A 13,347-nucleotide genomic window follows, 5' to 3' on the forward strand; every position below is an offset into this window, starting at 1 on the left:
TTACATTCAGAAAGAAATTTCTCAATTTCCTTTTCAGAGAAGCTTTGATTTTTTAGCTTTATTTAATAGGAAAGCAGTTAATAATAAAATACGAAATCGTGTAAGCTAGTCTAATATGAATTAACAACTCGCGCATTAATTGCACGTCGGGGCTATTAATGCTTTTCTGTCGTTTAGTTTTAAAATCTTAGCAGCCAATTAAGCGTTGCTTAGCTCAGCGCGCAAGGATTTTGAGATTACGTTATGCATGTTATCTTAATGAAGCACTTACCGTTTACCGGTGTAGCTCGCTCCTTTGTCTCCTGGAAGGATAATGAGGCGGATTATGGATTCGGAAGTTTGCCGGGCGTGATACTCGCAAAATGAAATACGCGTAAGCACGAGACGTTTCTCGTTTAAATCTCTTCCATCGTTTATTTCTATTCACAGTCAATAAATTAACACTTATCGTTGGAAAATTATTACGAGAACCGAGAGGACGATGAGAATTACGTGTGACTTGTGTGTTGACCATCTATAAATCCCGCAATTAATTAATAAATACAAAATCAGCTTATAAAAAGGGTACGACCGACGCGCGCCAGCTCGCGGGCGGGCCGCGTCTCGCCGTTCTCTAGATCGGTTTGTGTTCTTTAAAATCGCTTTATTATTTTATGTACATCATATTCGTTAATCACGCGAGAAGAATGGACTAGACCGCTACGTAAACGCTTAATTTCATTCGACCCCAAGCGCCGCGCTCTCGCGCCGTTCTCTCGATCGACGAATAAATTTATCTATTGTATTAAGCGATCGCTTCGCCGTCGTTATTTTTTTTTTCTTTCTTTTTTTTTCTATTTTTTTTCGGGGGGTCGTGCAAGGCGACGCCATAGGCCTTTCGTCAACAACTTGCTTCTTCCTTAAGGTACGCTTAAATTATTTATTTCTATTACTGCGCCTTGGATCTACGATTAGAATGAATTTACATCAAATGCTGCGTAATTTTTTTTTTTCTTTCTTTCTCCCGAGCTAAATAAAATCACTATCGTGTCTATTCGTATTCTCATAAACTCGTCACTAAATTTAACATCGCGTCGTCCCTCTCGCTTTTTACTCTTTTTTTTCTCTCGCTTGCTCCTGCACCCTCTTACTCGCGCGCACACGTACACACACGTATACTCAATTTTCAATCATCCCTCTCATCCCTCCGCGCCGTTTCGGTCGTCTCTTTAATAACAACCACTTCACTCATTCTCTACATATGTTGGTACTCTCGATGGAACGGATAAACTAGCAGACATCACCGAAATCGACGTACCGTTTATCGAATACGTCCACCCAGCAACCTCACTCTCACTCTCGCGCTGTCTCTCTTTCTCTTTCTCTCACGAATCGTCGGATCATCGCACAAACTCGATAAAAAAAGTACCCGCTGATGGGAGCTTACGCGCGGGTGGGACGCGACGTAAATCTCGATATCGCGAAAAACTTCGGTGTCTCGGCACGAAAATCGCACGCTGCGGCCGCGATCGAGCGTTAATCGCATTAATCAATCTCGACGTCGATGGAAGCAACTTGCGACTACTCGTTCGGTCTAATCACAGCCGATTTCCGGGCCGATCGGGGTCGATTCATTGTGCCTCCTCCGGTTCGCCTTCTCGTGGTACGATCGTAGCGCGGTGGCATTGCAGAAGAAGCACGCCTCTACGTTACGTGGATGGCGATATTTGTGTAAAAGGAGTACGTGTGTCGTGCGAAACGTTTTCAACAGGCTGTTATCGCGACGGCATATACCATACGATACGGGAAAGATTGAAATCACGGTAGCTTTCGTAATTTCGAGCCGTCGCTTCGACTTGAATCGAATTTTCGGTACGACTGGCTCCGTTCCAATGCGTATCACTTTATTTGCCAATTATTATCTTTCGATCATCTAAGTCAGTTAAACACATCATACTTGTTCGTCACCATAGCCATTAAATTTTCTTTGTCTAGATATATATATATATATATATATATATAATTTTTTTTTAATTAATTAACGTGATTATTTATCGTAATATGACATCGCGATAACCCTTCAATACCACTGATCGCTCCCGCGAGCTGTTGTTCCGACCGTTCGTTCGCGGCGGGCGCGCGTTCCTTTCGTGTGCTTAAATTTCTTTTCTCCTACCTTAATTAATAATGCGCTTCGTCGTGCCGTCGCTGCAGACGGCAAGAAATTATTACTTATAATTTATTATTATCCATCGGGCCCTTCGGCACCTCTCGCATCCGCTCTCGCCCATGACTCCCTTGATTGCTCTCCCGCGTCTCATAAAATTCATCTATGATTTTACACTATACAAGAGATGTACACAAAAGTCCAACGGTACGATATAGCGGCGTATATCGCGATACGTATAGTCTATAGTTTTTTTTTTTTTTTAAGTTTTGGCAAACGGGCGAAGGTCGATACAAAACATCGTTAAGTCCTACGCATAATACTTATCTATTTACATACAAAATCTCTGTAACTTTCAACGTTTTGCCTCCCGCGGCGTGGAGATATACACACATGTACAGGGTTTGTCCATCGTGCCGACGAACTGACGGAGTCGCATCGACGATGGGGGATTGTCGGTCGTTAATAAGTTAGCAAAGTCCGGGTGTCGAAAGTGCGGCGTAATCGGTGCCCGTGGAGGGGTAGTGGCTTCGGGTCCACGGCACCCCGTAAAAAACCATACGCGAGTAAAAGCAAAGCGGGAGGACGAACTTCCTCGCGGAGAGTCGAGTATATTTCGGGTGGGTATCTTCGTCGAAAAAGTCGCGTAAATAAGCTAAGTGGAAAAATCGCTCGTAAGGCATCCTGTGATAATCCGTATTCCTCCGTTACCGCGTAAGGTGGATCCTCACGAGTTTTGCGCGCCGTAAAGCGAAAGGGTTGCCTCGAGTGTCTCGGGGTGATTCGTGTAACCGTCTCGTTCTGCGCGCGAACGTGCAAAAAGCGAATCCAAAATATACGATAAGAGATCGCCGAGAGACGAGAACTCGATAACGTTGGCAGTTTTTATTTTATTTTATTTTATTTATTTATTTTATTTTTTTTTTTTTTGTGACGAAAGCTCGTCGGACGAACTATATAGTATTTGCAGTGATTAATCGCGAGGTCGTCCCAGACGAAGATGAAACCAACAGATAAAACGCGAAATCAAAACGGACGCATAACGTTGCATGGAATCTTCATTTGTATTTCTCTTTTTTTTTTCCTCTTCGTTTATTGTACGCAATGGATCGCGACGACGGTCGTCGTACCTTTTTTCTTTCTTGTTTTTTTTTCTTTTTTTTCTTTCTTCTAGCTATTCGATTGTAATCGATCGTTATATTGCTACTGTATCACATAGTATTCTCCTATCGTTAATTACACGGCTAAACGTAAGCGCGATCTGACCTGGCGGTATCGAGATGCCGGCAGCTAAAATTCGAAATGCATCTCGCTTGGACCGGACGCGAACGTAAAACGCGAAGAAATTTCGTCGATGCTCCGGGGAGCTCTTTCAACAACTGCTAGAATTTCGTTTCGCGAAATTCTTGTCTCTGTTCCTTCCCATCGCGCTTTCCCCCGTCCAAAGATACGGAGTAATAAAATGCTTTCCCTCCGACATTAATATCGGAGGGATATTACATCGAGAGATATTAGAGCTTCCGTTTGCGACGAGAATTATCAAATGAAGCGAGACCCTCGGCACTTCGCCGACAACAATAACAGGAAACGAGATATTGCTTCGTGAAATATTTCAAATCGAGATGCGATTGAGCGTACATTTAATCGTCGCAACGAGCGAACACAGCGGACGTGTCAATTATTACCTATTTAGCAGCGTATTTGAAAATCACTCGCCGCGGCTCCGCGAGTCGTCTGAAATGGAAGAAGTGTCGCCAAGTACGCTCGTCAGGATCGTTCGTTCGGGAACTACGTCTCTCTCGCTGGATATAAAACGTACGAGATATTCGTCGATCCCGATCCTGCCTCGTGTATCTCGTGGACGAATCGTTAGGGCGCCGAAAACGATCGCGTAACCCTTCGAATCCGAACTAAGGCCGCTACGTCGTCGGTTAAAGTCGCGCGATCGCCTTACTTTTGTACCTCTTACCTTCGAGCTAAAGTCGCGCGGCGATCTCCGCCGGGCTACCGATTGTGCCGGTGCTCTATTCACTGGTAGCTCCCGTCGTTATTCTGACTCTTGTTGCCGGCCTGGGAAGTCGGCGACGCTCTGCTGAAGCTAGCGAAGTTCTTGGTCGGTGAGTCCGAGGTCGCGTTGGCAGTGGCAAGCACCTTGTCTCTGGGCGGCGGTGCTGAGCTGATGCTGGACGAGCTCACCCCGGAATCGCTAGACTTCTCGCTGAGGCAACCGCGCTGGCCCAGGCCGGTGACATTGCCGGTGCCTTCGAGGCCGAGATCGCCGGTACCACCTACCATGTATTTCACTATACCGCCCCCTATTTTCTGGCCGCCCTCGCATGCGTCCTCGATTACGACCGTCTCGCCGAAATTGCCCCTCTTCGCGATGTACCGCACATTACCGCCCCGCAAAAGCGGCGACTTCTCAAACTGATTTTCTTTCTGGCCGGTCGTCGACCCGGTAATCGGTATATTCGGATGGAAGTCGTCCTTCGCGTCAGGTAGACCGCTGTCCCCGGCGCCGGTGCTGTTAGCGTTCTTCGCAATAGCCGTTGCGCCGTCCAAATTGTTCTCCCTCGACAGCTTCGACGACGTTGTAGTTGATTCCGGACTGATGGTCCGTCGACTGGTTGTATTCTTGTGCGCATCATAGCAACCGGAGTCCCGTGGGAATTGCCGTCGGTTAAACGGGGAACAGTGGCCGGATGTCTGGCCAGAGGTTAATACCAGACGACTGACCTCGTCGCCCTCTGAACTCGAGGCCAGGTCACCCTCGCTACCCGCTATAAGAACAAACGAGAAAAATAAAAGCGTGTGCGTGGATTAGGGTTTCGCGATTGACTCGATTAATTTATTAGATATTAAACAATACGACCGAAATAAAAAGCAGGAAAAAAAAAGTAAATAAAAAAAAATATATAAAATAAAAATAAGGAAGTAAATAAAATAGTGGAATTTATTATCGTTGCATTTTGCACGGAGAACGTTTAGAATTTTAGTCGTTATACTTTTAAATTCTCTTTAAAATTAAATAACAAAAAATTCTGCCTTATTTATATCAAATTACAACGCGACTTTAAAGATGCATAACTAGCATTAATTGTAACATGATATATGCAGCGAGACAAATAGCAACGATGATGAAAAGGGCTTTGGGGAGACGTGAATAATACATATGTAGCCGCCGCGTTCGGTATACTCACACTGAAGATCATGTAGGAGTTGCACGGCGGTGAGTATCTTGGCACGATGCTCGGGTTGATGTATACGCAAATAGTCCAGATCCGCCGCCTCTAACTCCCTGAAGAGCTCCAGATCCTCGTATCCGTTCAGCACAAAAACTGGAATATGTTCCTGCGCGAGCGTAACATTCATCTTTGAGACGCTACTTCCATCTTAACAGAGCTTTGAATAGTTCACTTGTACAATGAAACGCGCTCAGTTTAGCACACTCGGGAGAAGCTTACGGAATTGTTATAAAATTATCCTTAAGGAGCTTACGGAATTCCCCGCTTAGCAACACCTCTCGCACTTTGATTGAAAAGCATCGAACTATAACAGCTACTTTTTTTCCGATTAAAAAATAGTATTTTTTAAAGATTAAAAAAAATTTAAAAAGATAATTTCGAAATAAAATTTAATAAATAAATTGAAGAGAAAGCGAAAACTTTTTTACGTAATATAATTTTCTATTTATTCTTTTCTCTTTCGAGTTCTCGTAATTTGCACGATTTTTGATAAATTGTACGTTCCGGTTTGATGAAAACGTATCCGAACGATAAATTAAAAGAACACGGCGAGTTTAATTTATCTTGAAGAAGGATCTTGTAATTATAAAAATTATAAAAAAAAGTTTGCTTTCTCGGAATCTGAAGTATCTCTTTTTAAGTGTTCAATAATCAAACATCTCAGACGGATTGTATAGTTATGCGAAATTTAACGACAATCTCGAGCAATCAGTCGGGCAGGAGATACTTTGGATCTCCATTCGCTGATATAATTCGTGCAGAAAGCCATTCGGGCTTCAATTAAGTGTATACCAGGGCGCTGAAAAGGCACACACAAATCTACGACGCTCATTAAGCGATCGATCATAGCAGCTTAATTAAGTGGCACGGCTTCCTGAATCGGAAACGACGTTTCCGGTACAGCGACTCCTCGCCCTATCATTTTGTCCCGTCCCTTCCTGCCGCTTCCGTACCTTCGACTCCGTAGACGAAGCAAGACACGCCTCTTAACAGTGAATCACGATCAGGTCTAATCTGTCATCAAATTGCGAGACTATACATATTCGCGAAAATTACCGTACTTTCGAGGGCAAATTTTGCGAGAGAAATTAAATTAAATTAAAATTAATTAAAAAGAAAATTTTATTATTTTTAGAGTCTTGAAATTTATTGATTTCGTAACTAATTTAAAAAAAAAAAAAAAAACGTTTAATACAATTTCGGGATTTTTCGTGCACGACTGTTAAAAATAAATTACAAGTAAAATGAAGGTCCACGAAAGGTAAAGGAAATATCAGAACATATATAGCACGTAAGAATAAAAATGAGCAAAGCGAGAATAAGAAGTGGAAGATGAGGAGAGAAAAGGAGACAAATAGGAAAAAGGGAATCGAACAAAAAGGACTCGTCACGGTCTGCGGGACCTGCGAGCTGTATAAAGTATAAGCTGGGAAGCTGATGCGATGGTGCGGGAGGGCGTGAGAGATGGGACGGGGGAACAGGAAATGGGAGTGCGATAGGGACAACGAATAAAGAAATATATAAAAGCAAGTTCTCTACTTTGCATTCGACGCCATGCAAATGCGAATCAGTTTGTTCGAGCTGCGGCGAGATATTGCTCGCAAGCGCTCTCTCTCTCTCTCTCTCTCTTTTTCACTCTACCTGAAGATTCATTCTCTGCAAGAGCTCTTGAACGGACCCCGGCTTCTGCCTGTACCTCTGACCCCACTTGCCCCGTTCCGGCTCCCCTCGTCTGGGCACCCTGTCGTTCAGTATCTCGACGTTTATGAACTTGAAGTGGCCTATCCTGTTGTGCACGACGCCCTTCCACAGTCCACTCTTGTTCATCTGTACCACATCTATTACATCCCCTTTCTGAAACAACGTAACCACATGAGCATTCGTAAGGGAAGCCCCTTTCGTTTCGATGTGTTCGATCGAGTTGCGCGTTATCAAATTTTCTTGTTATACACAGTTTAAAAAAAAAAAAGAAAGAAAAACCCCCTCGAAGCCAAGATAAAATCCGCGGAAGTCTTTCGGTCGAATTAATCAAAAATTGCGTAAGGAAGATAGTCGTTAGTAATTACGGAGATCCGGGTGAAATTTCACGCGACGGCGGTAGTTACAGACCTTGAACTTTAAAGCGTCCTTGTCGTAAGGGCTGGGCGTGTAGTCCACCAGGGCTCTCGCTCGGCACAGGACAGGGCCGATGAACGTCGGGCTGACGGCGTCTCTGTCCTCGCAGGATATCGAGCTGTGATTGCTACCGGCGCGCACCAGAGCTTGTGTGCTCGAACCGCTACCGCTCGGCAGACTCTCGACGCTACTCGCGCTGCACGGAAACGCCTCCGAGGACGCGCGGTCCTGGCGCAGCCTCGAGATCTTCCGCTGCACGTCGTGCCTTAAATTCCTCGCGCGGCCCGCGATACCCGCCCTGGCGTCGCCCTCGAGCAAAGCGCTGGCCTCCGACTGGAAATTTTAATTGAGTTTTGGAGAACATCGAGGTCGCACCGTGCTCGGAATACGTGCCCCGTCGAATGCACCGGGAAAGGCGCGGCGACGCGCCATCGGCGCGTTAATTAAATCGAGGAGCTATGTGAAATAAGGGATCACCATTGGCCGTGCCGTTTTCAATAATGCATTTATAGCGCTTCGGAATGCGACACGGTGCAGAGTTGTGCGGTGCCTGACGTGAGAAGTACATTATCTCGATTACATCTCGATTAGATTCCCGAAGAGATCCCGCGATTTATTTTCATTCAAGTCGCAAATCGTTGCGCGTGAGAAAAAAGAAAAAAATTAATATTGCAATTCATCGTCGTCCGTTAATCGCTAAACCACTTAAATATTTATCTCTATCGCATTATAAACTTTTTTTTATTATTTTTTATTTTTTTTTAATATCACGTAACTCCTCGAGTTTTCAGAAACGTAAACGACAACTTTGAGAAAATTTTTTCTTTCGCGTTCGACCATGCGTTTAACAATGGAAAGAATCGCGAGGGTGTTTCGGTGAAAGCGAAATAATCTCGCCTTTAACATCTATGAGCCGCGGTCGGTTCGTCGACTGGAATAAGTCAACGGTATCGCGTATAATTCGTACGGAGGCGTGACCGCCTGGATATTTTTCGCAAATTCTGAGACGCTACTCGAGAGCATGCTGCGTTAATGAAGCGGAATAGGTAAATGGTGCGAGCGCGAAATCCTCAGAGGAAATCAATGTGCGTTCGAAATAAGAATGAAGACGGAGTACGCCAATTTCGCTTGCGTAAATTGCCATGCAATCCAATCTGTTAGAACGACGTGATCTTCTGTATATACGTACATTCGCATTTCCCGCAGGCTCGTATAATCGCAATAAAACGGCGTCACAGTAATATCACGCAGTTATCCCGTTATCAACGGGAGATTGTGCATTACACATCGTTATTATAAACGATGCGTTTACCAAATGATAGACACACTTATTACGAGACGATCAAAACCCGCACTTATGACAAACAATCATACAGCTTTAATACTAATGGGAATCAGATATCATAAAATCAATAAACTCGGTTTTGCGCTGACAATATTAAACGCTAATAACACTCTCTCTGATGAACATAATCGTTTTCATGTGCAGTACAATTAATAAATCAATTTTTCTCATTCGTGTGAATATTATTTTCTTAATCGGAACGTAGGAGATACCTACCTTTCTATGACGACATAAAAAGAAAGGGGGGAAAAAAAAGAAAAACAGAGGGGAAAGGCAATGTGTCGTGATTCTACTAATCGCCCGTTAGTTGTGTGCGTAGGCATGTTTTTCTTAGTTTTATCGCGGTGTTTGGACATGCTACCTGTGTCTACTCGTATAATAGTGATTGAAAACACCATGCAATCGAGCACACGCGTAGAAATAGCAAAGAAGGAAAAATAGAGAGAGAAAAAAAAAAAAAGAAAATAGAATTCGCACGCCACCTTGAAGGGCCACTCTCATACGTTACGTACTGTATGCACGGCGGCCGAGTGTTGACTCTCGAGTTCTTCTTGATCCTCATAGTCGCTACTCTGGCTCGGCGATAGGCCCTCCTCGCCGCTACTCCGGCTCTAAAATATTGACACCTCGCAAAAATAGTTCTAATAGCCAAGTACGAAAGGAAAAGCGGGCACGCTATGTTGGATCTAGCACGCAGATGCTGTTAGTTACAAGGGTCGGTTTACGGGCATGTCGCGGGATAATATCGGACCGCCACCGGTAATAGAGCAGGTATGAGAGGCACAGAGGTGTCGAGATACAGAGTACCCAATATCCAAAATGTCGTATCGTACGTGCAAGCGCGAAAGTTGCCTCGAAAGTTGTCTGTTTATAAATTATTTTTTTTTTTTTAGTTTAAAAAAAAAATTTATATGGCAATTAAAAATAATTTTAATGTCACAAGTTACGGCGGGATAAAAGCGAGATGAAATAATTAAAAATGTTTAGATAAAGTTTTACAATTTGCAATTGTTAAAACTAACCCTTTTTAGTATATAAAAAAAATTTTTAATTTATTATAATGCGAGATTTCGAGGTAGCTTTTGCGATAAACTAATTAATATATAGCAGCACATGTACATGAGTCAAGGGTTAAGTATACAAGTGTTTCAGACGACGTGTTAATCGCGTTATACACTCGATATATCAATAGAAAAGGGGTTGCGTGTTACGTGAGAAAATAAAGAGTATGCAGGTTACGCCGATTTAGATGGGTTAGTGATATACTTAATATTGGCGTGTCAGTGTGTGAGTATTATTTATACACATAGAGGCTGTCAGTGCTGTGTAGGCGTCAGAGCAGGAAATGCGGCACCTTATTCTGTGCTCTGATCAGATTATGAAGTTCTCTAGTTTTTTTCCTAAACGTCAAACACGATTATTATAATGTCGCACGCCCAACTATCACGATCGAACTACAGTAAAGATATAAATAAAATATCTAAACGGTGTGTTAAGCGCAAACAGGGCCATGCTTTGACAAAAATTTTAAAAGCGTTGTTATTTCTTTTTATCAGGAGCATATATCTTTATCGCTTAATTATTTATTACGATATTACCAGAACTCGAGATTTGACAGAGATCGTTGCAGAAAAAAAAATTCAATATTTATAAGTGCGATCTTGCAATTTTTAATTTTAAATATCTCACGAGCCATTTATTTCTGCACCACTAAACATATTTAAAATCTTTACTTCATATATATATTTTTTTATAATAATGATAATTTTAAATAAGTATTTTAATTCTTATCGCAACGCGTATAAACGTTGACCGACGGGAAAGGAATAATAAAAAAATTATTAAGAAAGCACACATTTCTCGGCAATTCAAACAAGATGCTGGTAAATGCCGAGACTCTACGGAAGTGGTATCCGATCGTTATCAAGTTTGCGAAGTCGGCGAAGAATAACGTTTGCTCGACGGACGAGGAAACCGGTAGATTCGACGTGATTTCAACGCAACCATCGCATCGTCGAGCCCGTCGCGCTCAATTCCTCGCAAACAATCCGTAAATCTCGCGAATTCTCATTGTTCGCCCGTCTGACGAACGGATCGAGTGGCTCTCGGAGCCTGGATTCGCCGAGGCAACATACCGGAAACTGACCGGAGAACGGTATAACATCTTTCTCAAACGCCAGTAGTCGTTACACGTGAATCGGTAGCGACACTGTATCGTACACGCATGAGATGAGTCGAACGAAAGATCCGCGAATACCTGAGCGTACGAGTATCCCTCGCATTTGCCGCGTCTAACCAGCCGGAATGCTCTCCCGTTTCCGAGATTGCCTAAATAACGTAATGGATCGCGCGCATACGTCACGCGCCGGACAAGCGTACACAGGTGGGTTAGTAATATGGAAACGTTGGGTGTGCCTGCGGGAGAGGTACATAGAGAGAAAGCTACGTCATTTATACATTCGGCAGATACGAACATAACGGGGTACCGGGCGGCTTGCGCGTTGCGGTGACGTTGCGTCGGCGACGGTGTTGGTAACGGTCGTGCTAGTGGCGGCGGGGTGACGCTGATTGGGTCGGGGTGAGACCGAGTGGTGATGTTCGTGATGATGGCGATGGTTGTGACGGTGCTCGTGGTGGTGCTCCGGCCGATCGGGATGGCGACCGCCAACCGGAGGCTGGTCGCTCCTACTCGTGTCCACCGACACAGTCGACAGTCTCGAGCTCACACTCTGCAGCCCCAAAATTAAATAAATCACGCCGTGACATACGCCCCGCGAAAAGGTAGGCGCCGACCTTTCCCCTCCGAACCCCTCCGCTTGTACACCCATGGGATCCGAGCGGGTCGGAATCTGCGCTCCTCACGGGGGAGATCGAACTTGGACGAGGGCTAAGGGAACCCGACGTATCCGCGGTCCCCCTACGCGGCGCGCTTATCGTAACGCAGCGACTTAATGTAATTCCGCTGCGGAGTGACGGCTACGATCTAACGGGATTTATCTGGACTGGATTCGGTCTTTCGATATTACGCCTCGTCGCAATAATATTACCCGCGACTTAACGAGCTTCGTGACTTACTCGAGGGGCGGTGATTCGGTAATTTCGAGCGGCGGAATATTGAGGCGGAGTGGCATATGCCGCTTTGTTCTTTTCGCCAAGGCTAGTTAACCACGCCACCTCTGAATGAGAGAAATCGCAAAAATATCACCGAGTTTTAGACATATAATAATATATCTGAATTTTTAATCTAAAAAAAAAAATATCTAAAGATATAAATTTCTTTAAGGCACCAGGCTGCTATACAGAGATATTAGGGCGTGTAAGACGGTATAACTTGATCGTACTAGCTACGGAAATTCCTCTTCGACACGATAATAATGTTTGTAGTGCAACGTTTACAAGGTGACGCGCGTGATAGTTGCCAGGGTTGTCGCTCGGCGACGATGGACTTACCTGCACGTCACTGCTCGCGTAATCTCCGCTTTCACGAGAGGCCCTTGAATGCGTTAAGGGTATAATCGTCGGCGGATTATTGTGACCCTGAGGAACGATGAGACCTCGCATCGTCGACGTTGCGCTTTTCCTCGAGCGGTCGCGCGGCAAACTGATATCGCCGGCTGTTCGAAGAGAGATCACTCCTTCGCCTCGATTCTCCGGCCTCATGTTCAGCGTGAAACACACCCTAATATTCGATCGTATTAATTAATCACAATGTAAAGACGTCACTTTTTTTTTTTTTCTCAACAAAATTGTCGCATCAGGATCGATTTTAGCCCGTTCCATAATAACGCCAAATTTAGATTTATTTTTATTTCATTGCGAATACGTTACCTTCCGTTCTGGATAGTTGCAGTAGGTACCGGGCCACCGCTGGCTCCCATAAGAAAGTCTTCGGGATCTGATTCATAAGGTGGTTCGTCGTACCAATGGCCACCTGGTCCAGGACCTAAACCACCCGCGCCTCCGCATCGCGCGTCTTCATCGTACATATACGTATCGTCTGCGAAACACCATTTTATTATTTAATATGCGAGCGTAGAAAAAAAAACTATCTTTAAAGGCTAGGATTAAAATGCAGGAAAAATGATAATAGAATAAAAACAAATTGGCGATTATCGAATGTAATAAAATATTCATTATGAATACGGAGTTAAATTACATTTAAGGATGACGGTCTTGAGAATTTAGATCCTCTTTCAGTACAGAAACCTGGGAATGACAAGCGTGCATGCGATTATGCGAAGGAGGAGAGGCAGCAAAGAGAGGGTTTGGAAAATGAAGATGGCGGGTACTAACAATAACGAGATTAGTTCGTATACGCGAGGGGATTCGCGACGCAATCGTGCCGCAGCAGCTTTGTGCATAGGAAATAAAACGACCGCAGTGATGATAAATCGACAATAAAGAGCATAGAGAATATTCTATTCATATTGATATATGCGAAATAACATTAGCCGCTCATTTTGTAATTACGTTCTATCCTTAATTATTCTCTATTA

At 44.0% G+C, this 13,347-nt stretch overlaps 1 protein-coding gene across 7 annotated transcripts in view; it reads right to left on the bottom strand.

Annotated features, from left to right (window-relative positions):
• Window positions 1–387: 387 nt before the first annotated feature.
• The window catches only part of LOC139102339 (SAM and SH3 domain-containing protein 1), a 253,641-nt gene continuing 240,681 nt past the window's right edge, over window positions 388–13,347 (bottom strand). For 5 of the 7 annotated variants that reach the window (XM_070656222.1, XM_070656214.1, XM_070656204.1 and 2 more), the window contains 8 exons: window positions 12,680–12,848; window positions 12,302–12,530; window positions 11,326–11,580; window positions 9,364–9,462; window positions 7,501–7,839; window positions 7,033–7,245; window positions 5,347–5,497; window positions 388–4,926 (listed from right to left, as the gene is read on the bottom strand). In XM_070656222.1, coding sequence (XP_070512323.1) covers window positions 4,175–4,926; window positions 5,347–5,497; window positions 7,033–7,245; window positions 7,501–7,839; window positions 9,364–9,462; window positions 11,326–11,580; window positions 12,302–12,530; window positions 12,680–12,848 — 2,207 coding nt within the window. In that variant the 3' untranslated portion in view covers window positions 388–4,174. The remainder of the gene's footprint in view (window positions 4,927–5,346; window positions 5,498–7,032; window positions 7,246–7,500; window positions 7,840–9,363; window positions 9,463–11,325; window positions 11,581–12,301; window positions 12,531–12,679; window positions 12,849–13,347) is intronic. The other 2 variants (XM_070656230.1, XM_070656239.1) reach the window with 2 other exon arrangements.

Source organism: Cardiocondyla obscurior, linkage group LG01, assembly GCF_019399895.1.
Source record: "Cardiocondyla obscurior isolate alpha-2009 linkage group LG01, Cobs3.1, whole genome shotgun sequence".
Classification (NCBI taxonomy): domain Eukaryota; kingdom Metazoa; phylum Arthropoda; class Insecta; order Hymenoptera; family Formicidae; genus Cardiocondyla; species Cardiocondyla obscurior.